This window comes from Protopterus annectens, chromosome 2.part2, assembly GCF_019279795.1.
Source record: "Protopterus annectens isolate FY-2018-M chromosome 2.part2, PAN1.0, whole genome shotgun sequence".
NCBI lineage: Eukaryota > Metazoa > Chordata > Ceratodontiformes > Protopteridae > Protopterus > Protopterus annectens.
In genome coordinates this window covers 438,696,856-438,721,540 of record NC_056730.1, presented here as the reverse complement: position 1 = coordinate 438,721,540, position 24,685 = coordinate 438,696,856, and the positions used below count along the sequence as shown (strand labels likewise).

At 41.7% G+C, this 24,685-nt stretch overlaps 1 protein-coding gene across 1 annotated transcript in view; it reads left to right on the top strand.

Moving 5' to 3' along the window:
- UTP15 (UTP15 small subunit processome component) overlaps positions 1–24,685 on the top strand; it is a 1,055,146-nt gene that overhangs the window by 187,859 nt on the left and 842,602 nt on the right. The window contains exon 4 of the mRNA XM_044063945.1: positions 21,257–21,441. Within this exon, the coding sequence (XP_043919880.1) occupies positions 21,257–21,441 (185 nt within the window). The remainder of the gene's footprint in view (positions 1–21,256; positions 21,442–24,685) is intronic.

Sequence of the window (24,685 nt, the reverse complement as noted above, 5' to 3'; positions counted from 1 at the left end):
GCCAGCATGGGACTTGAACTTTGTGCTAGAAAAATTGACACTTCCTCCTTTCAAACCAGCAGCAACAGCAGAATTACAATACTTATCCTGGAAGACTGCTTCCTGCTGGCAATAACTTCAGCAAGAAGGGTCTCTGAACTACAGGCATTAATGGCAGTGCAACCCTTCCTGATCTTCCATCAAGATAGAGTGTCTATGAGAACAAATCCTACATTTATGCCTAAGGTGGTATCCAGATTGTCATTAAATCAGGCTATCCACCTACCTACATTCTTCCCAAACCCACAGAACAGGGGAGAAAGACTTTTGCATACCTTGGATGTACACAGACAGTTACGCTACTACCTGGACAGGACTAAGTCCAATAGAAAAACTGACCAGCTTCTGGTAGCATATGCCACAGGAAAGGAAGGAAAACCAATTTCAAAACAGACAATCTCCAAATGGATAGGAAATTGCATTAGATTTTGTTACTCCTACCATGGAAAGAAAACCCCAGAGAACATCAGGCCTCACTCCACAAGGGCTACAGCCACTACCACAGCTTTCTTACGAGGAGTGGCTACCAAGGACATTATAGAGGCTGCTACTTGGACCTCCGTGCATACATTTGCCAAGCATTACAATTTACCTTTATACTCTAGATCCCGAGCAGGTTTTGCCACTGCTGTTTTGCAAGGGATCCTAGCTACACCATAATCTCTACTCTTTCCTCCTCCCCTTGTTTAGCTATGGTATTCTACCCATTTGTAATGACTGCAGATGCATCCTTGAAGGACATAGTACAGTTTTGTACCTACCATAAATATAGATGTCCGATAGGAATGCATCTGCAGTCAGGATTACCCACCCACCTTCCCCTCTGAGGTACTCCTAGGGTATTTGCCAGCCTTCAGCTAGCTTGGGGGGGATCTATTATAGTGTATTTGTTTGTATATATGTACATACATGCTTATTTTTTTGTGTTTGCTCTCTACTATTTGGAATCATTGGCATTTATCCAAATTTAGCCTTCCAAGAGGGCACCTGGCATCTGGGGCAAGAAACACTGAGGAAAATGGCGTCGGCTGATGCCTTTATACCCGAATAACTGCAGCTATGACGTCGGGTGAAGTGCGACACCAGCCGAGGCCAGACCCAGACTTTGGAATCCGGCCGACCGAAGGGCTGCCTGACGACAGGACAACCCATTTGTAATGACTGCAGATGCATTCCTATCGGACATCTACATTTATGGTAGGTACAAAACTGTACTTTCAGGAGTTGCCCTAAAGCGTCACTCCTGGATGCGCTTGTGTAATTTTGCGAAACCGTTCAAGTCCACTTTTATCAATGCCCCATTTGATGGTTCCTCATTGTTTGGATCTAAGGTGAAGGACACACTCACTCGGTGTGAGCAAGAAGGAAAGACTCTCTCTGCTGTGGGAACACGTTTTACTGTTCCCTCTAGACCATATCCTAAAGGTTAAAGGGGTGGTAAAATGTGGTTCAAGAAGTCCCAGAGGGTCTTTCCGGTCACACAGTGTGAACCCTCCTTCAGAGGCAAAGGAGGAGGAAATGGGAGACGTCACCCCAGAGGCAGGGGCAGTCCGCAATACCAACAAGGTCGTGATTCCTTTCGGGGACAGCCTTATCAGCATTCCTGAAATGGGGCCCAACTGCGTTTCTCTGGGGCCGGTCGGGGGTCGCATTTCTTTGTATCCAGAAGCCTGGCTAAGTATAGCCCAAGACAAGTGGGTACAAAGAGTTGTTACCAGAGGCTATATCATACCCTTTTCCCTTCCACCGTTTGTTCCCAAGAAGATCCCAGATGTACCACCCAATCTCGGGGATCAGGCAACTGTGGAGATCAACAAGTTGCTCATAAAAAGAGTCATCCAATCCGTCCCAGCAAACCAGATAGGATCTGGAACTTACTCCAGGTTCTTTTTAGTCCCAAAATGAACAGGAGACTGGAGGCCAATATTGGACCTCAGCAGATTAAACAAATCCGTGAGGAAGGACAAGTTTTGGATGGTAACACTGCAGTCAATATTCCCTTTGTTAGGGAAGGACTATTGGATGTGCTCAATAGACCTCCAAGATGCCTACTACCATATAAAAATGGACAAGGCGTCCAGGAGCCATCTACGCTTCCGGCTGGTTGCCAGTTACTATCAGTTTCGTGCTCTGCCCTTTGGTCTCACCACAGCCCCCAGGGTGTTCACCAAATGCATGGCAGTAGTGAAAGCTCACCTGAGATGTCAGGGATTCCAGGTGTTTCCGTATTTGGACGACTGGCTCCTGACCATCCCCACCAGGCATCTACTTCTCCAAAACAGGGACGCCACTATTCAACTTTTGTGCTCAATTAGGGTTCTCCATAAATTGGGATAAATCTGCATTATTGCCCTCTTCAATCTGTGAATTTTATAGGCGCAGAGGTAGACACAGTGAACATTACGGCTCGTCTTCCTGCCAAAAGGGCACAAAATTTAATCTTTCAAATTCAACGTTTTCTCCCGTTGCGAAAGGTCAAAGCAAAGTGGGTTCTTTAGCTCCTGGGGACTATGACATCCACCATCCTATTAGTACCATTAGCCTGGTTGCACATGAGAATTCTCCAGTGGCTTCTGTTTTCCCAATGGTCCTTCCAATGTCTTTTGCTGAATCGCCCTATTCTGCTGATGGAATCATGCAAGGAGGACCTCCTTTGGTGGATTGCACTAAACCAGTTGATGACGGTGCCCCCTTTGTTCCTGCCCAACCCATTGCCACTGTGACCACGGATCCCTCCCAGATCGGGGGGGGGGGCAATATCTCGGCAGGACTGTCCAAGGCACATGGCAAGAACACGAGGCTCACCTGCATATCAGTGTTTTCGAGATGAGACCAGTGCTCCTGGCGTTGCAAGCACTTCAAGACCTTCTTCCTCTAGGGACTATTGCGATACAATCAGACAGCATGTCGGTAGTTTGGTATATCAACAAACGGGGTGGTACCAGATCTTACCCACTCTGTCGAGAGGCCATGCGAGTTTGGGAATGGGCGATTTCTTCCCAGCGTTTTCTGGTTGCAACGCACATTCCAGGGACGACCAACGTGATGGCCGACAAGCTCAGCCGGCAATCCTATTGCCTCACGAGTGGTCACTGAAACACAAAACAGCGGAACAGGATTTTCCACAAATGGGGACAGCCTTGCTGCGACCTTTTTGCCAGTCCAGTCAATGCCAAATGCAGCAGCTATTTTCCCCTCATTCCCCCTCTGGGGGAGACACCCAGAGATGCTCTAGCTCACGATTGGCCCCTGGGTCTTCTGTATGCTTTGCCTCCATTTCCTCTCATTTCCAAAGTGATTCAAAAAGGCAGATGGCTGGGATGCAAGTTAATCCTCATTGCTCCTTACTGGCCTCGTCAGGTTTGGTTTCCCTTCCTCGAGCCTCTTCTCCCGGACGATCCTTGGATTCTGGACCCAGCTTCAGATCTGTTGACTCGCATGTCAGGTTCACTACATACCTCAATCCACACCCTCAAATTGACAGTGTGGCTGCTCCCATTCCATCCCTAGTCAGGCTTCACGATGCATCATCCTCAGTGTCACATATCCTTGTGTCCTAACATAAACCTTCAGCTAGGAGACTATATGGCAGTAAATGGAAAAGATTTTCTATCTGGGCACAGAAAATGAATGTAGATCTTACACTGCTTCTATCCTTGTGATTTTGGAATTTCTCTCTGAGCTTTTTCAGCAAGGGTCTGCCGCTATCAAAGTTCAATTGGCGGCTATTTCTCATTTCCGTTTAGGGTTTCCAGATACCAGATTAATGTCTCATAAGCTATGCAAGACCTTTTTGAAAGGAGCCACTCTGTTGAGGCCACCGCTCCAAGAACCTGTGGCTTCTTGGGATTTAAATTTTGTGTTGTCCAGACTGGTATCTTCCCCGTTTGAACCTTCTCACTTATCTTCATTGAAATTTTTGTCTTGGAAAACTTTGTTTTTGGTGGCTATCACATCAGCTAGATGGGTATCGGAGTTGCAAGCCTTGTCTGTTAAGCCACCTTATTTGATATTTCATAAAGACAGGGTCTCACTGCGTACTAACCCCTCCTTTGTTCCCAAAGTTTGTTCCCACGCCTCCTTAAATCAATCCATAGAACCTCCCAGTTTTCTTCCCTAATCACTGTAATGCAGCTGAATATCGGTTTCATCAGCTAGATGTTCATAGACAACTATGTTTTTATTTGAATTGGACCAAGGAGTTTAGGAAATCAGATCAACTATTAATTTCCTTTTCTAAATCCAGATTGGGCTTACCACTTTCTAAAGCGACACTTATCTAATTGGATTTCCAGTTGCATAGCCTTTGTCTACAGTTCGGAGGGCAGACCTTTACCCTTCAAGATCAAGGTTCATTCTACCAGGTCTCTGTATACATCTGCAGCCTTTCAAGCCAGGGTCTTGATAATATTTGTGCAGCAGCTACATGGGCTACCCCTCACACTTGTATTCCACATTACAAATTGGATTTAGCTTACAGGAGTAGTGCATCCTTTGGCTCCATGGTGCTCAGGAGTATTTTCCAGTGAGCCACCCAAGAATAAGGCACTAGGGACGCTGTCCCATACGTAAAAATGAAGGTGAGATTAGTCTACACAACATAAAGAAGTTATGTACTCACCATAACGTTCCATGTTGGTAGTCCATCTCACCCTTCATTTTTACCAACCCGCCCTCCTGCCCCCATCCTGGAAGAATCTGAAGATATTAATATTTTGGTTATCTTTGTTTGGAGGCCCTTTAGTATTGGTTTGTCTGTTATGGATGTTCGTGTTTCACTGTTGCAGTCATTAAATTTGGGTAATCTGATGACAGGTTGCCCTCAGTCGGCCTGATTAAAGTCTTGGGTCCTGCGTCGGTTGCTGTCCCTTCTTCCATGATGTCGGGTAGTCAGGGGTATAAAACATGCAGCCGACGCCATTACATCAGTCTTAAATGCCGTGCAGTGCCCGAAGCAGAAGCAGTTCGCAAGTGCCGGTCGGCCGACTCCTAAAATTTTCGTTTTTGAGTTTCAGAACCGAAGTCTTCAACTTAAAGCTAAGTACCCAGTTGGGGAAACTTTTTCTTGCTCCTTACCGATGTCAGTAAAAGTTAATAATTGCATTACTTGTGGAAAGCAAATTCCTCATAAAGATTTTCATTTGTACTGTAGTCCTTGCCTAGGCCCTGACCACGATGTACCTTGCTGTTGGTTTTGTGCTTTATTTAATCAGCACACTATCCATCGTCTGTACATTTTTGCCTCTAAATATTTCGGTTCTCGGTTTAATTATCCAGAAATGATGTCGGTTAGCCATCCGATTACCGGAATTCCGAAAAATGCAAAGAAAAAGACAGAGACAGGCCGCTGAGGTCCAAAACTGACTATGGCGCTTCTCCTAAGCCAGTCACCAGTACTCAGTGAGGCGCTTTCGCAACCCCTGATACCCGCTACTTCTGACTCGCAGGCATCTACTGAGACCCATGCTGCGAGATGCTTCACCTATGGAACCCGTGGATGTCTCTACCTTGGATGTGTCCGGAGCCGCTGTGCAGGCACTGGCTTCTGAGGGTGTTTTCAGGCCTACAGACTTGCATATTAAACAGACTCCACCTTCTATTCTAAGGCCTAAATCTCGGTCTACATCTAAAAAACCGATGCCCAGGCCACATGTTCAGGCCCCTATACCTAAAAAACAAATGATCAAAATGGCTGAAGATTTTATTACTCTAATCGGGGGTAGTCAACCCCCCCCCCCCCTTCTAAGAGGCCTAGGGCTGAGTTTGACTATGAATCTTCTGATCAGGACTCTGTTTCTTCTAATTCTTCCAATGACCTGGATTTGTCCATACCTACTTATGAGGATTCTGATACAGAGGATTCCATTCCCTCTGCTTCCCCCACTGAGGACTTTTCTTTTGGGGAAACTTTACATACCTTAAAGGGAGCATTTCCATTGGGAGAGTCAGGAATTTTCTGAATCTAAAAAGAGGCTTGGGGATTTCCTTCTTCTACCTCAGCATAGGCCTTTGGCTATACCTCCTGTACTAGACATTGTTGATGGTGTGTTCACAGAATCCAGTATGGCCCCTGATTCCCTGCCTCTGGTTCCTAGTAAACCTGACAGATACTACAGGATTCCTGAGACACACAAGTTCCTTTTCAAAGATCCTGTTGCGGATCCAGAAACCATTTTCAGGGGCCCAAGGGCATTAAGGCTTCTACTGCTAAAAATCCTACCCCTTCTGATAGAGACTCCAGGGCGCTGGATAGACTGGGTAAAAAGGTTTATACTTCTGCAGACTTGGCAATCAGGGCTTTAAACTGCCAATTTCATATGTTAAAATATCAACAGCATATTATTGGACTGCTTAAACAGAAAATGATGTTGATTTCTGACTGTGTGGAAAATAAAGATTTACAGGATTTATTGCATTCTGTTGAACAAGTTGAAAACATACTTTGCAATGTGGTTTTGATTCTTTAGAGGCCTCTTGCAGGGCTGCTGTTACTGGGTCTGTACTTAGAATGCATGCTTGGCTTAAGGAGCAATTGCTGCCTAATCATGTTAAAGCAAAATTGTTGGATGCTCCTTTAAATTAGGACCGCCTGTTTGGCAATAAAGCTGAAGAAGTTCTAAACAAGATGGAAGATAAAGCTAAATCTATGCAAACTGTGAAAGATTTCTTACAAGTGCAACCTCCAAGATTTAGTAGGCACTGGCCTACTAAGAATTGGTCCTTTCCAGCTCCTTCCAGATCCTCTCAAGCCAAACCCAGACAAACCAAAAGCACCAGGTTTCAGTCCCAAGGGACTCTCAGAACTAAGCAATGGGGGGGCCTCCACTTCCAAATCTGGAAATAAGACACCTCGCTATGGTAAACAGTCTCAATGACTTTCTTTTGAAATTACCAAGCACTTAACTTTTAGCCGCCCCTTTGGGGGGAAAGATTGCTCTTCAACTCATAACCCAGGACAAATGGGTTTTAAATATAGTGTCCCAGGGATACAGATTTCATTTCCACACGTTGCCAACACCAAACAGGTGGCCAGACCTGCCCCCAAATCAGTGGGCAGAGGCTCAGAAACAAGTACTTTCCCTCTTAAACATGGGGGCTATTCAACCGGTACCAGAAGAGGAAAAGGACAAGGTTTCTATTCCGGGCTTTTCCTGGTACCTAGAAAAGACAAATCATGGCGTCCAATTCTGGACCTGTCTACTCTAAACACCTTTCTGGATATTCCAAAATTCAAGATGCCGACTCTTCACCAGTTACTTCCTATGCTAGGCAAGAATGCCTGGTTGGCAACTCTAGATTTACAAGAAGCTTACCTTCATATCCCAATCAGGGAATCTTGCAGAAGATACCTACGCTTCAGAGCAGACTACTTGCATTATCAGTTTTCTGCACTGCCCTTTGGCTTGTCTACTGTGCCCAGGGTATTCAGAAAGTGCCTGGCTCCAGTAGTTGCATTTTGCAGGCAAAGAAATATTCAAATATATCCATACCCGGACAATTGTCTAATTGAAGCAGAAAACCAGGCCATACTTCTAAATCACCTGGCGTTTGTAAAAAAGGGTTTTAACTTGTCTAGGGTACACCATAAATGAAAAGAAATCACAACTGGTACCCTCTCAACAGATTACATTCCTGGGTGCAAGCTTGAATACAACTGCCCAGATGGCTTTCCTCACTCCAGAAAAGCAAATTCATTTGGTAACTTACTTCAAACAAGTGGCCACAAAACCCTGCTATCTGCAAGACAAATACTGCAAGCCTTGGAGTTCATGGCCTCTTGCATTCTTCTAATTCCATATGCAAGACTGCATATGAGGAAACTTCAGTGGTACTTTAAAAAGTCTGTGGAGTCAACATTGTCACAGCCTGGAAACAATGATTCCTATCTTCCCTTGCCTTCGCATGGAATTCCTATGGTGGGCAGAGACCTGCTACCAAATCAAGAGACTTCCATTCACACTACCCCCTGCCGCCCAAACCCTAATTACAGACGCATCAGACTATGCATGGGGGGCTTACCTGGCAGGGAAGTGCATTCAGGGCAAATGGAACCCAAATCAAATGCACCTACATATCAATCAAAAAGAAATGTTAGCTGTACAGAATGCTCTGACAGCCTTCAAGGACTACATTCATCCAGGACAACTAATGGTAAAGACTGACAACGCCACGGTTATGTGGTACATAAAAAGCAGGGGGGTATACATTCCTTCCTCCTCTGCAGACTAGCCAATGCATTGTGGAACATGGCCTTGAGCTACCAAGTGCAACTACAAGCTAAATTCCGGCCAGGAAAACTGAATACACTGGCAGACGGACTAAGCAGAACTTTCATGGACCCGCAAGAGTGGAAACTGGAACCACAGATTTTCAACATGTTGACAAGTAAATGGGGGAGCCCAGACATAGATCTATTTGCCTCCCCCCAGAACTACCAGTCGGACAAATTTTGCACAAGGACTCCTCACACAAAAGCCTGGAAAGTGGATGCTCTGTCCTTCAGCTGGAAAAACCTATCGGTCTACGCCTTTCCCCCTCTGCCTCTGCTCTCCAAAGATCTGCTAAAAGTCAAATAGGACAAACCAAAAATGATTTTGATTGCTCCAGACTGGCCTTGCCAACACCGGTACCCACTCCTGCGCAGTGTGTCACAAATATCTCCATGGCACCTGCCTCAGACACCTTCCTTGCTGTCTCAGCAGGAGAACCAAATTCTGCACCCTCCGCTCCCAACATTGAACCTTACAGCTTGGCTAATCACTTAAATTCACCCTTAGCATCCCTCAGCAAACCTGTGATGGATGTCATCTTGGAGGCGAGAAGACCTAGTACTAGAAAATCTTATGCTGACAAATGGAAAAGATTCTGTGCCTGGAACCAATCTTCAGGGATGAGCACAGCAGCGCCCAATTTACCTCAGATTTTACAATACTTAACTGAGATGCTTCAGAAGGGCCTGTCTTTTTCCTCTCTTAAAATTCACGCTGCATCTATTTCAGCTCACTATAACACAGAACCACCCCTCTTTTTTCATCCCTTGCTCAAGCAGTATCTCAGAGGGGCAAAGAACTTGAGTCCACCTGGGAGAGCTCCTACCCCTGCCTGGACCTTAACTTTGTTTTGGAAGAGCTCACTTTACCTCCTTTCGAGCCAGCTGCTACTGCAGACTTAAATTTTTTCTTGGAAAACAGCCTTCCTGTTGGCAATCACTTCAGCTAGAAGGATATCTGAATTACAGGTCCTTATGGCAGTGGAGCCTTTCATCATCTTTCATGCGGACAGGGTGTCTCTGAGGACCAATCCATCCTTCATGCCCAAGGTGGTTTCCAGTGTGGCTCTTAACCAGTCCATTAATTTGCCAACCTTCTACCCCAATCCACAGAACAAAGGGGAATGGATTCTGCATTCCTTGGACGTGCACAGACAACTTAGATTCTACTTGGACAGAACTAAATTTCGAAGAAAATCTGAACAATTTCTAGTGGCATTTGCTGCTGGGGCAGAGGGGAAGGCTATTTCAAAACAAACCATTTCTAAATGGAGAAGCCATTGCATTCATTTCTGCTATAAGCACAATGGAAAACCTATCCCCCAGGGGATCATATCTCATTCCACCAGGGCTGCATCTACTTCTGCAGCCTTTCTCAGAGGTGTTCCTACCAGGAATATTCTAGAAGCTGCTATCTGGAGTTCAGTGCATACTTTCACCAAGCAGTATCATTTACCAATTTTCTCTAAATCCAGAGTTGGCTTTGCCACTGCTGTCTTGCAGGGCATTTTAGCTGGTCCTAATGTTGTATAAATCCATCTTCCTAACCATAGCTTTGGGAATCTACCCAAATGTAATGACTGCAACAGTGAAACACGAAGAACATGGTACAGTTGTGTACACTTACCATAAATGTAGATGTTCGAGTGTATTCACTGTTGCAGTCCTGGTTACCCTCCCTCCAGCTCCCTGTTTTTTTCTTACTATACCTCTACTTTCTTTTACTATGCTTAAAAGTCTTTTTGGTGTATTTGCTTTTGGATGGAGGTATATTTTTGTGTTTTTAATTTTACTTGCTCCCCATTCGGGGGGCACCTGACATCTGGGGCAAAAAAAACTGATGTAATGGTGTTGGTGCATGTTTTATACCCCTGATGACCTGACATCATGGAAGAAGGGACAGCAACAGACGCAGGACCCAAGACTTTGTTAATCAGGCCGACTGAGGGCAACCTGCCAACAGATTACCCAAATGTAATGACTGCAACAGTGAATACACTCGAACATCTACATTTATGGCAAGTGTACACAACTGTACTTTATTTCTTCTAGTGAGCACCAAACAAGATCTGCGGTTTGTACTGGTGCACTATGGGATACCTGCTTAGCCACGAGCCAACCATAAGTCTTCGAATTTATAAATTGGCCAAGTCGGAGCAGAGGATCGGCTCCGAACCCATACGTAAAAATGAAGGGTGAGATGGACTACCAACATGGAATGTTATGGTGAGTATATAACTTCTTTTTTCTGGTTGGTTGATGGTTGCTATTAAAAATAGGCCTGACTAATACTGCACACTATAATATTTGTTTGGTTTGACTTTTTCTTGGCTTGAGGAGAGAGAGAATTTATTCCTGTCTTCCTTTTTAAAACTCTAAAATCATAAGGTATGTTTCTGTGGGGGAGAGGGGCACAAAGTGCAACACATGAAAATTGTACTGTATTTCTTTGAATTTTTGTTTTTCCCCTGTTTGCTTGACTTCTGGTTAACTAAGAGTTTACTAGTAAGCCGCGGTGGTGCAGCGGTAACGTTGTTGCCTCACAGCAAGAGGTTCTCCTGTTCGATTCTTGGCTGGAGCACCTTCTTTGTGGAGTCTGCATGTCCTCCCCGTGGTTGAATGGCGTTCAAAAGACCTGCGTGAATGGGCGTGCCTTCGTTGAAGGTTGGGCGTTGGGCTGGCATCTCGGCACCATAAAAATCTACTGGCAATCATTAGCAGACCGGAGTTCCGCTGTGGTGACCCCTAACCGGGAAAAGCCAGAAGAAGAGTGACATCTGCATGACTATCCAGAATTATCAGAAAATACCTAAAGGTACAAGAAAGGCAACAGAGTAAAGGGTTGTTAACAGACAAAATCTATGGTGAGGTCCATCTGATCACCAGAAGTTATGAATGAGAATATCTGAAGGAGGGGGACAGAGAAAGGGATGCTGAACTACATGAAAATAAGATAACATGGATTTGTCGTTATGCTTAGTACACAAGTTTTGTACATAATGCTAGTCAAGCACAAGTATCCAGTAACTTGCGCAGACCAACAGTGGAAGTAATGACAAGTCAGATAATCAAGAAATGGCCCCCTGGACATTCACAAGTGCATGGTGGTAGCAGCACTGTCTCTCTGCAAAGGTTCCAACTGTTCCCATACTGGATTCTTACTGCTAACACAAATGAATCCTTAATTCTAGAAAGAGTTTTTGTTCCACTTGTTTCAGTCCATTGATGTGTGTGTGTGTGTGTGTGTGTGTGTGTGTGTGTGTGTGTGTGTGTGTGTGTGTGTGTGTGTGTGTGTGTGTGTGTGTGTGTGTAAATTTTGAAAAGTCACTTCTGGAAGCAGCACAAGCTCTGGACTTGATAGGTTGCCATATGGGCATATGACAAATAGCAAGATTCCCAAATCAAAGCTGACCTGCCTTTATCTTCTGCTACAGGAGGGTCCCATCTTGGACAGTGCCTCATTTCTATCATTCTAAGGTTAATAGGTTCCATGGTACCATCAGTCAGGTTCTTCAGTGGATTCTTTCAGTTCAGTAGTCGCAGGCCACTTGCCTTCCTTATCCCCTTGTCAGAGTGTCATCTGTGTACCCTCCTCACATCTTCTGAAGGATAGGTTCACATCTAGTATCCCAGGGGCATCCATTTGTTCTCTGTCCTCAACCACTGTCCATAGTTACCACAGACATCACCTCACTGTGGTCTGGGGGGGGGTATTTCAAAGGGAAGATCAGTCTAAGTAACATTGAGCTATTCAGAGGCCATCTTCACATCAGTGTTCTGGAGATGGCAGTCCTAGCATTGCAGGCACTCTAGGACTTCTGTCATCCAAGTGTAATTTCCATCTACACCAGTGATGGCAAACCTATGACACCTGTGTCAAAAAGTGACTCATCACGACATTTTGGGTGACACCAGTGTTCGCCACAGTGGCATGGCTAGGGGGGTGAAAGGGACAGACCACCCTGGGCAGCACTCTAAGCTGTTGTGTTGTTTTTTTCTTCTGAAAAGCTTTTTTTTTTTTTTTTTTTGGCCTGGCGGTTAGTCACTTGGTGCCATGGTGGCTTTCTGTTTGGCTAAGGTGCGTGCACACCATGATGCACACAAGCATGCAGCAGCAGGCCAGCAGTAAGCCCTTTAACAGTCGTGCATTCACACACCTAGATGTGAAACAGCACAGGAAAATAGCATCGGGAACCCCGGGCCGAGAAGACAAATATAAAGGACATGTAATGTAAGTAATTTATTTTAATAAACATAGGAGTGCATAGAAAGATGCACATTTTACTGAGAGGGTTAATGTTTCATGTTGGTGCTTGTACATGTACTAGGAATGTTACTGAAAGGGTTGTTTGGGCAGATTGTTTATTTTTGGTGCTTGTGCATACTGTATCTGGGCATTTTACTGAAGGGGTCTCTTTGGGAAATGTTTCACTTTGGTGCTTGTGTGTACTTGAACATACTAATGAAGATACTGCTTCGGGAAATAATTTGTGTTTCAGAGATGTGCTTGCGCATACATGTTCAGACTGCTGAAGTGACTAGTGGGCGAAATAATTCATTGTGTTGTTTTAGTGCTTGTGTGTACACAATAGAAACTAACGAAGGGGTTACTGGGGAAAGTAATTTATTAATGTGTCAGAGAAATGCTTTTGCATAATTGGACAAACAAGTTTGTGGATTGCAACTCCAGTATCAAAAGGTAAGGCATCACTTTTAACAATGAATGTGAGTACCGTCCTTTTCACTTTTTGTGTGACTATGATGTGTATTATGTTTTATTTTGGGGGGAGGGGGTGACGGCCCCAGGCAACACAAACCCTATCTACACCATTGGTTCACCAACACCCAAATTGCCAAATAAACTGAACAAAAATTCAAGAAATATGTGACCCTGCACTTGCCTATTAAAACTCAGCAACAGAAAAGTCATTAATTGATGTTAATGAAATAAAATGCAATGTGTTCCATATTTTTTTCAGTTCCAAATGATTAAAAGTAGGATCATTTTTGGTGCACTTTTTTTAAGCCCAGTTATCAGTGCGCATATAATTTTATTTATTGTAAGTCACTGATTTTTCTTTCACTTTTATGTTACATATCAGCACATGATTGGACTGTATTTTTTTTTTTAAATAAATAAATAAATAAATAAATAAATAAATAAATAAATATGCAAAGAATTGTTTCTTTTATGTTCGTCGCGGGGGGGGGGGGGGGGCATGGCACCAGAGTCAAGATAGGCATTTTCTGATATTTTTGACACTCTGAACCCAAAAGGTTTGCTATCTCACTGGTCTAAACAGACAGCACCTCTGTATTGTGGTATGTCAAAAAGCAAGGGGGAACCTGCTCCTGTCTGTTTTGCTGAGAGGCCATTAGAGTGTGGTAATGGCTAATGGCTTCCGATCACTTTTTATAATAATACCACCCATTCCAGGTTGTCCAGTATTCTAGTGGATAAGCTGAGTCTATGCATCCATAAGCCTCGAGTGGCCTCTCAACATTGCTATGGCAATAAGGGTATTCAGCCACTGTGGCCAGCCTTGCTGTAATCTTTTTGCCATTCCAAATAATGCTAGATGCAGATGTAACTTTACTGTCAGCCATCCACAGGGACAGTCATAGAGGAATGATGTAGTCAATCTTTGATTGCCTGGATTTGTATATGCCTTTCTTCCTCTTCACTTTTTTTTTTATTTTGTTTTGTTTTTTAACACCTTTATTGAATTATCACTTGTGACAGAGGCAAATTTACATTTATACAAAAGTAATCAAACCTTATTACTACATTAACAAACATTATACTTCACATATATTGGTATATATCATATAACCTAAGCAACATTACATAAATTATTCAATTCTTGCCCCCTTTTAAAAAAAAAATATTTATTAAACCATCACTTACAACATAAGGAATCATGCATGTATGTAAATAAAAACAAGCCACACCGACGCAATCGTAGTTGCAAGCATTTTACATCACAAATTATATGGACACACACCCAGTTGCAAACATTATACATCACTTATAATCTTCTCAGTCATTTTCAGTTAAATATTACATAGGTCATTTAAGTCCTGTCTTTGTTTAAACCTCATTATTTCCCGTATGTATTGTTCCCACAATTCCCATCTTTTCCTATGTAGTTTGCTCCTAACCTTTTCTAAAGATCTCATTTCCAGTTGTTTCATCACTGTTACTATATTCACCACTTCCAATGTAGTTGGTTTAAATTTTGATTTCCATTTTCTAGTAATTGCTTTTTTGGCAGCCACCATAATTAGACACAGCAAGGCTTTACCATGTCTAGGCAATTCTGTTTCTGTGTCATAGCTAAGAAAAATCATCTCCCTCTTCACACTAATCTGTCCACCCAGCATCTCCGACAGTGCATCCCACAGGGAATCCTTAAAGTCCCCCAACCCACCACATGTCTGGAAAATTAGTTCCCAGATACCTCTTTCTTCCCCATTACACCTCCAACATTTGATCTCTGCCTGAGGAAAAATTCTCTGGAGTCTACTTTGGGTATAAATATATCTATGTAAACATTTCCAAGTAGAAATCGTAAATCTTCTAGATTTTGTTGCATATTTAGAAGACATACATATATCCTCCCAGTGCTTCGTTGTGAATTGCTTATCCAGTCTCTCTTCCCAATCATTTCTAACCTCTTCTGATTGATTCTTATAGTTACTTTGCAATATTTTATATGCTCCTACTAATTATTCCTTTTTAGTGGCAGCTTCTGTTCTAGATTCGACTGAGAACTCTACCAGTGCTCATCTTTCATTTAGGACCCCCCCATTTCTTTATCTTTGCTTATACTCTATCAATCCTTGATAGGGGTGGCAGTCTCTAACATGCAATCCAAATAAATTCTTGACCTCCTCCCATTCTGTTATCTTTCTCTCTACTTATTTGATCCCACCACCTTGGCTACATTGCCAGCTTTCTCCAGTAAATTCCATCCCCCTGTTGTTTGTCTATATCCCTAATTGCAGTCATCCCTATTGGCAGAATTTCCTTTCTCCATTCTCGTGTTGGCTTAGTTCTTAGAATACTTCCTGCTACTTTATAGATATAATGGCCTGTATGATTATTTTCCCTAACGACCTGCATCCAAAGTCCCAGCCTGTCCTTGTTTGTTGAGCTTCCCCTGTGTTTCAACATCATCCATTTGCACTTTGAATTATACTTCTCTGCTTATGCTATGTATAAGAGCCTTGACTGCATAGCTCTGAAATACCCCTTCAAATTGGGTAATCTCAATACCCCTGTTCTAGTGTAAGAATCATCAGCTTATCCCACTTCACTCTTGTCATCTTCCCCTCCCAGTTAGTCTTTCAGCTGTTTAGTAATTGCCATCCTCAACTTCTCTGGTTGATAAAAAAATGCCTGACCTATGTATAAGACTAAAGGGACTAAAAACATTTTGACTTTTTGTATCTTACTAGCTATATCCATATAACCAAGCTTCTGTTTTTCTCAGTTTTTGTATCATCTTTTTAGTCTCTTCCCACATATCCTTAACTGCCACACCAGAATCATTTTTAATCCATGCTCCTAAATACTTCATTTTATCATGTCCCCATAAATGCAGATATTACTCCATCAGTTTGTGTGTGGGTACAGAATTTACCACTATTGCCTTTGTTTTAGCTTCATTAATTTTGTATCCCAACTATCTCAACATGTTCCACAACACTGTAATGTCTCTCTCTGGTTTTGTCTGGTATAAAATATCATGTGCAAATAGAGCCAGCTTTTCTTGACTGCCATACCAATTGCATCCTTGAATTTCTGAGTCCCTTATTTTATTTGCTAGTGGTTCTAAATATAATGCAAATAAAGGGAAAAAGGACACCCCTGCCTGGTTCCTCTGCTCAAACAGAAGTTATCAGAAAAGACCCCACCCACTTTAATTTTTGCCACCGATCCCTCATATATCTTCGTAATCATCCTTAAAATTATTTCAGAAAATGCAAATACTTCCATTGCCCTGCTCATAAAGTCCCAGTTTACTCAGTCAAATGCTGTTTCTGCATCAAGACCCACCAACAACAATAGTATTTTCTTACATTTAGTTTCCCTCTGGATTATCAGTGTTCTGTTAATGTTGTCAAATGTTTGCCTTCCCTCCAGAAAATCACATTGATCCATATCTATCAATTTTGACATTAGTTTTGTCATTCTTTTAGCCATTATAGACATGAACACTTTATAATCATGGTTTAATATTGAAATGGGCCTGTATTTGGTTGGGTGTGATGGATCTTTACCCTCTTTAGGTATTGTAGCTGCCACTGCTTTCTTCCAGGATGTTGGTACTTCTCTTCTTAGTACATTATTAAAACCTTCCAGATCTTTGTCATTTTTCCCCTTCCAGCTTCCAAACTTCCACAGGAATACCATATTTTCCTGCGGATTTTCCAGTACATTGGTTTACATCACAATTGTTATCTCATCTCCTATCCTAACAATTAGTAATTGAACCTCATCTACCTCTAACCTTGGCATATTCAATTCTTCCATAAAATTTCATTTGCATCTTTTCTTGATTTCTATATTTCTTTACTTTATACAGATTTTTATAGAATTTCCGAAATATTTCAAATACCTCTACAGGATCTCATTACCTTCCTTTGCTATAGGCTCCCTAATCTTGGTGATGGCCCTTTCTGTTTCCTGTTGCCTGAGTTGTGTTAAAAGTTTTTGTGTTCTACTGTTTTTGTGTAAAAACAACAAAAAAAAAAAGTTGATCAACAGCAGTCTTTCTAAACTCTTGCATATTATTGAGGGTAAATTCTTGTTTTCTGTTTAGCATTCTGCAGTTGATCCAGTTATTGTTCTGTGAGATTCCCCTAACATTTGTCAGTCCCTCTAAATAATTCTTACTTCTTAACCATAGCTCCCTTTATTTCCACCCTATTTTTAAACTCCTGCTTAATTTTATCCCACTTCCTAGCTATACTTTCAGAAGACATTTCTATCCTCTCTCATGGCTCCTGAATAATCTCCACTATGCATTCCCTAAATTCCTCCCTTTTCAGCAGATAGGTGGGAAAGTGCCAATGTCTCAATTTTATTTCATTAGCCTTTGCTTTTATTTTAGTTATTATTGGCGTATGATCTGAAATAGTTATTGGGTGCATATCAAGACCTTCAATTAAATGCACTTGTTCCTGTGAAGTGTAACTTCTGTTGAGCCTAGCCCAGTTTTTATCTTGAGGAATATGTAAATTCACTCCAAACCCCTATAACTGAATTCACATCTTCATTGCAAAATATTTTCATAAATTTCTTCAAAAATCTACCCTTCTTTGTTATACTTTCCCTTCTGTCCCCCCAGACACATCTGCACTGTTGCAAATCACATTCCAATCCCCACCTGTAAGTAATATTCCTTGCTGAAAACTAATTATTTTTCCTAGAATTTTCTTAAGCTCCATTATAGTAATTTTAGGTAGAAGATAAATAATGCCAGTGTAACCCCCCCCCCCTGCCAGTAACCCCTTAGCAGTACAAATCTGCCATTGTTATCACTTTATCCTCTTCTATCACTATTGGAACTCCACCTGCAATTAATACAAGAACTCCTCTTTTCCTTTGTCCCAGGTATTCCGCTGAATAACCATCCTGAAAACCTTTTTTTTTTTTTATCAAATTCACATGTTCAGTTCTTTCTAAGTGTGTCTTCTGTAACATAGCTGTTTGCACTCTACATTTTTAATGTAGTTCACTTCTCGTTCTTTTTTGTATTTATCTGTTATACTGTTGACATTTAAAGACATTACAGAAGGGATCATTGCATTAAAAAGTTATTCTCACCTTTTATGTATAACGTCTTTTATGGTAAATGTCTAGTTCCAGTGTTTGTCCTGCATGCATACACTGTTCTACAGTTTGAACTTTTCTACGGTTGTTTCTTGTCATATCCTTTTGAGGCTATGTCACATATTGTTTTACTGAAAGCCCGCAAAAACAACACACAAAAAAAAAAAAAACCTTCAATACACCCTCTAAAAGCTATTAACTTAATACTAACACACAAAACTATGTACATGCTCAAATACAGAAGATTTACCCTCCTAATATGAACACAAATCCCAAATTGGTAGCCATACTCACAGACTTGAGTTAACCTAAAAGAAAGGTTAGATATGCTGAGATGCATGATGCAGCCTATGTTTCTACTAGGTGAGAATTGATTTTGTTTTTCTTTATAGCTCTCTCAGCTGGGAAAACCCTGTTTTCAGAGAACATTATGTCTTAGCCAATTTCTGTTCAGTTTTTTTTTTGTTCTTTAGCCAATCACTCTCCACCAACCTGCAGCTAGTTTCTTTCTCAGATTGTTTCCATGGAAACCTGAAGATTAGCTGCAGAATTGCTATTAAACATACATGTATTTGCTAGAAGAAAAAGCCTAGTAATATTAAATGTTTTTTCATTTACTTGTTTAGTGTTGAAACATCTTACTAAATCAATGTAAGGCCCTTAATCCAGTCGTTTCCCCATGCAAGAAAAAGCACATTAAGTTTTCGTTTGTCATGTTCTTTTAAACAGGCTTTTTTCATTGCATTGCCTATATTTCTTAAAACTGAGCAAAAAGAAAGAGAGAGAGAGAGAAAAAAAACAGCAGCACCTGTTCACAACCCGAATTACACTTAAAAATAACCGAGAAAACTTTACTTTAACATGCCAAGAAAACCATGCTCCACAAAAATAGTTCTAGTAAGTAAAAAAATGTCTTTATTTTCTATATTTTTATTTTACATTTGTTAACCAGGAGAGTCCAACTAGATATATGTCCATTTTCAGTGGAGGCCCGGGGAGAAAAGCTCCAGAGCAGTAAAATCATTAACAAGAGAAAGACATATTAACCAAAAGGTTCAGTAAACAATATATAGAGTATACAATTGTTATACTTCTTATAGAAGTATAGTACATATAAGATAGTGAGTTAACCAAAGAGTGTATTTGCCAACATTCACAGGCTACATTAATATATACATATTGTAGAGGTGTTTAACAGCAAGTATAGCAGGAAGATAGAGTAGATAACTTCATAACTCATTTCTACACGAGAGACATACGATGTCCCTTAGGTTTTAGCACCTTTTGCTGAACAGCTGCAGAACTTTCCCCAGTGAGTGTTTCTTCCTCACATTTTGTAGCTGTTTTTTTCCAGGTCCTCTGTTGGCATCTAGGCAGTGCACTTACAAGCCAGTTACTGAAATTTACCCATAAACACAAGTCTACTGACCTTCTCTGCTGAGTTCCAGTTTCCATTCTGGGAGAGCTAGACTTGAGCTGTTACTCAATGTGCAGCCATTTTGGAAGTCTTACACCTCTTCAGTTGATAAAGTTCTTACAGAAAGCTACACTGTTCAAGGCAAAAGTAATCCTCCTTGCCCTTTTTTGGCCTGGACAAATATGGTTCCCTTATCTATGGTCTTATTTCCTGCAACCACCATCATGACTAGATCCCAATCCAGATTGCTGTCCCATCCTTCCAGCAAGTCCCAGCCAAACACCAAGTTTCTCAGACTAACCATTTGGTTTTTGCAGTTCCAGTGTTTAAAAAAATGTTATCCTTGCCCCCTAAAATGGTTTAAATCTTTATGCTTGGAAAGTTTCTGAGAAGCATGTAAGTATTCAAGAGTAAGTGGAAAAGGTGTTCTGTTTGGACAAATCATAAAGGATCAAGACCCCCTTTCAGCTCCTTAATCTTTTGTTCAGCAGACCTTTTTGATTCTGGGTAAATTACCTTTAAGATTCAGTTTATTTCCATTCCTAAGTGTCATTCTGATTCAATGTCATCTACACTAGCGTCCCTTAAAATCTGCAAAGCCTTTCTCAAAGGAACATTCTTGTTGCGACTTCAGTTAAAGATCCTGTTCTGCCATGGAACCTTACTGTAACACAGTCTCCTTTTTCATATAGCTGCTTCTGCCACTTGGGCACAGCATTCTTGGAAAAATCTTGTATCTGGGATTGTTACTTTAGCCAAGAGTTACTGAGCTACGGGCATTGTCCTGCAGCTCAACCTTGATGAGCATAATTTTTAAATCAATAGCTAAAGAAGTAAAAATTGTACTGTTCGATTCTCAGCTAGAGTGTCTTCTGTATAGAGACATGCGTGAATGGGCGTAACTTCGTTGAAGGTTGTGCGTCAGAGCCATTAACTCGGCACGTAAAAATCTACTGCCAATCATTTGTGGACCGGAGTTCCGCTGTGGCGACCCCTAATCGGGAAAAGCTGAAAGAAACAACAACAACAACAACAAGCTAAAGAAGTAAAAATTGTACATTCATATCAACTCTATCCCGTGGTGGTAGTGCCGCGGTAGCATTGTCGCCTCACAGTAAGACGCTGTCTGGTTCGATTCTCAGCTAGAGCGTCTTCTGCGTGGAGACATGCGTGAATGGGCGTACCTTCGTTGAAGGTTGTGTGTCAGGGCTGGTAACTTGGCACGTAAAAATCAACTACCAATCATTAGCGGACCGGAGTTCCGCTGTGGCGACCCCTAACCGGGAAAAGCCAAAAGACACAACAACATATCAGTTCTATTCATCTGTTAGTAATACTCTGGGTAGATAAAAAAGTACCATCTTTAGAGGTAAGCTTTGCAGTAATAAAAAGCAAAGAAAAGCTTTAGAGGCAGCAGAACCCTGTGGATTTTTCTTACCCATGTTCAAAAAGCAATGTCAGAAACATTTAAGCAAGTTAGGGACCATCTCGTTTTTTAACAAGAACACTGATTTGTATTTCATTCTGTAAATAATGTTACTGTATTATAGCAGGTTGGTAATTTTATTTTTTGTTGGTTATAGCTAATAAGTGCAACAAACATTTTGCGTCCTCTCTTTGTGTAAAATAACTAAAACACATTTGGTAAGTGCTTTCCTGTTTTGTTTTTATGCATTTCTTTCTTTCTTAGATTCATATTTACAGTCGATATTCTCAGGAGCCAGTAAAGACATTTTCCCGCTTCAAAGACACTGCATACTGTGGCACATATCGGAGTGATGGGAAACTGATTGTTGCTGGCTGTGAAGATGGTGGTGTTCGCATGTTTGATACATCTGGCAAAGCACCCCTAAGGCAGTTTAATGGTCACAATAAGTATGTTTATTATTTGTAAATGTTGTCCCCCCCCCATTTCAGACTTGCTGGTCGAATTGTTAGTTTTGTAATGGGATATTTATATGAATGTTTGGTTTGTTTTTTTATTTATTAGTTTTGTTAACAGTTTATTGATCATCTTCTCTGCTTTAAAGAATCAAAACTCATATTTAGTGAAAATAAGGCCAAAATTAGCCATACCAATGAAGCTTCCTTCATAAAACAGAGCCATCTGTTATCTGCATTGTACCACTTACATTTATCTTACAGCATACTTTTTCAGCAACAGTGTTTGTGTCTGTCACATTTCCATAAATCTAGCTATAGATAAGTACTAAACACATCACTGTTGTAAAACTTGTGCTATTTTAGACAAGGTGGTGGTTGTTAAACTAAGTAGTTTACAAAACATTCTTCCTTGCTGGTTGAGTTTGCACGTTATTAATTATGTAATGTGAAACTTTGTATTTACCCATATCACTCTGTAGCATAAGTTTTTCTGTGCCACTAATATTTCAAACTTTGTCTTAGTGAGTGTAGTATATGTACAAGTATATATTAATATTCAGAGAGAGATTATTCACATTTGTTTCTCTTGTTTATTCCACAGTCATTACGCCTGCTTTGTCCTTTTTCATGTTTAACTTGTTCCTTTTATTTGTTTTTTTTTTTTTTTGTTTTTTTTTGCTCTACTGCAGCCTTTGATTTGAAGCTTCTGTGGTCCTATTATGCATTGGCATGCCCCCCTCCCCCAGTTAAGCATGCCTTTCCTCCCTGGCATCTTCTCAGTGGCCCAAGCCACTAATCAAACTCTAGTTACCTGAGCCATAGTCAGGACTTGGGGGTGCTAAGTTGTTCCTTTTATTTTAAACTGGATCTCCTAAACATGGACACTCACTCTGTGGTGCTAATTTGGCCAGCAAAATGAAAATAAATAAAATTATGGGCATATTTTATCATGATAATGTACTTTTTCAATTTCCTGTACATCAGAGTTTGTTTGGTAAAAGTTTTATGTATGAGAATAAGTATTTTGGCATAGACATGAACTAATGGAGATTTTTATAATCATTTGGCTATTGATTTTTTTATAAAATGTTTTCATTGTGAAATCCACAGTGGTACTAAGTTAAGTAGGGTAGACCAGACTTGATTTCCACAGCAGATGGCTAGCAAATCCTGTTACATCCCCAGGGATTCCAAGTATGCTTGAGAATTTAATCTCTCCAACATATCCTGTGTCTGTACTGGGGCTTCCTCCCCGTGGGCAGTGTCTCGCGCTTCTGCCATGGGAAGTGCAGAAGAAGCATATCTTTCAGTTTCTTTGCTGAAGAATTCTGGACAAAACCAAAAATGATAGGGCGATGAATTCAATGGCCAGAAATCAGGAATATATTTTAGAGAGTACTCTATAAAACAACTGGATGTTCATTGTGTTACACTGCTGCAGTCATTATACTTGGGTTATCCTGCCGTCAGGCGGTTCCCCAGTCGACCTGAGTTCCAAAGTCTTGGTCAGCTTCAGTTGCTGTTGCCTCCTCACTGACGTCAGTGTGGCAGGGGTATACAAGATGCAGCCGACGCCATTTTCTTCAGTCTTTCTTGCCACGCGATGCCCAAAGCAGAAGCAGTTCGCAAGTGCCGGTCGGCAGACTCCTGAGATTTTCATTCCGAATCCAGAACCGAAGTCTTCTACAAAGCTAAGTACCCCGTTGGGGAAACTTTTTCTTGCCTCAGACCGATGTCAGTAAAAGTTAATAACTGTATTTCTTGTGGGAAGCAAATACCTCATAAGGATTTCTACTCCTATTGTATTCCATGCCTAGGCCCAGACCACTATGTCCCTGGTTGTTGGTTTTGTGCTAGGTTTAACAAATGCACTATTAAACGTCGGTTTGATTTTGCCCGACATTATTTTGGTAGAAAATTCAATTACACCATGCCGTCGGAACTTCCGACAACCGGATTACACAAAAAGCGCAAAGACATGGACAGGCATCCGAGGCCCAAAACTGACGACGAAGCCTCTTCTAGGCCGGTCGCCGGTTCTCCGGTTTTCAGCGAGGCGCCTACGCAGCCCCTGACTACCTCATCCACATAACCACAGACCGCTTCCGACTCCCACGTGGAGCTGGCTGGGCCTATGGACGCTCTTTGTTCTCAGCCTACCGAAACTAACCCTACTGAGAGAACCGAAGTAGCTGAGCAATCCACAGCTTCAGAGGGTGTCTTCAGACCTACCCAGTTAACCATTAAAACCCTCTGCTAAGTCTAAGGCCCCATTAAAAACAAAGAAACAAATACAGCATTTTCCAGGACAGGCTTCCATGCCTAAGAAACAAATGCTCAAAATGGCCGAAGACCTAATCACCCTGATCAGGGGGTCCCATCCCCCGCTTGATAAAAGGCTCAGACAGGATGCAGGTTATGAATCTTCTGACCAGGTGTCCATTTCCTCAGATTCATCCTCAGACATAGGATATTCCTTACCCCTTTATGAGGATTCGGATGCTGAGGAATCTATTCCATCAGCCTCTCCACCTGAGGACTACTCCTTTGGGGAGACCTTACATACCCTGAGGGAGCATTTCCATTGGGAAGGCCAGGATTACTCAGAATCCAAGAAAAGGCTCCGAGACTTCCTTTTGTTGCCTCAACACAGACCCCTTGCTATTCCGCCAGTGTTAGATATTGTGGATGATGTGTACACTGAATCCAGCTTAAACCCTGACTCCTTACCTCCAGCCCTAGTTAAACCTGATAGATATTACAGAGTTCCTGACTCTCACAAATTTCTGTATAAAAGCCCTGTTGCTGAACCTGGAACTATTTCTCAGGGACCCAAAGGGATTAAGGCATCATCAGCAAAAAACCCAGTTCCCTCTGACAGAGATTCCAGAGCATTAGACAGATGGGGAAAGAAAGTATATACGTCTGCAACTTTAGCAATGAGAGCCTTAAATTGCCAGTTTCACATGCTAAAATATCCGCAATTTTTGATGTCTCAGTTGAAACAAAAGATGCTTCCAGATTCAGATCCTCCTAATTTTAAAGAAATGCAGGATTTATTGCTTGCAGCTGAACAAGTGGGAAAACATACTTTGCAATGTGGGTTTGATTCCTTAGAGGCCTCCTGTAGAACAGCAGTTACAGGCTCTGTCATTAGAAGACATGCTTGGTTAAAGGAACATGCATTACCAGATCATGTTAAGGCAAAATTATTGGACGCACCTTTGCAGCAGGA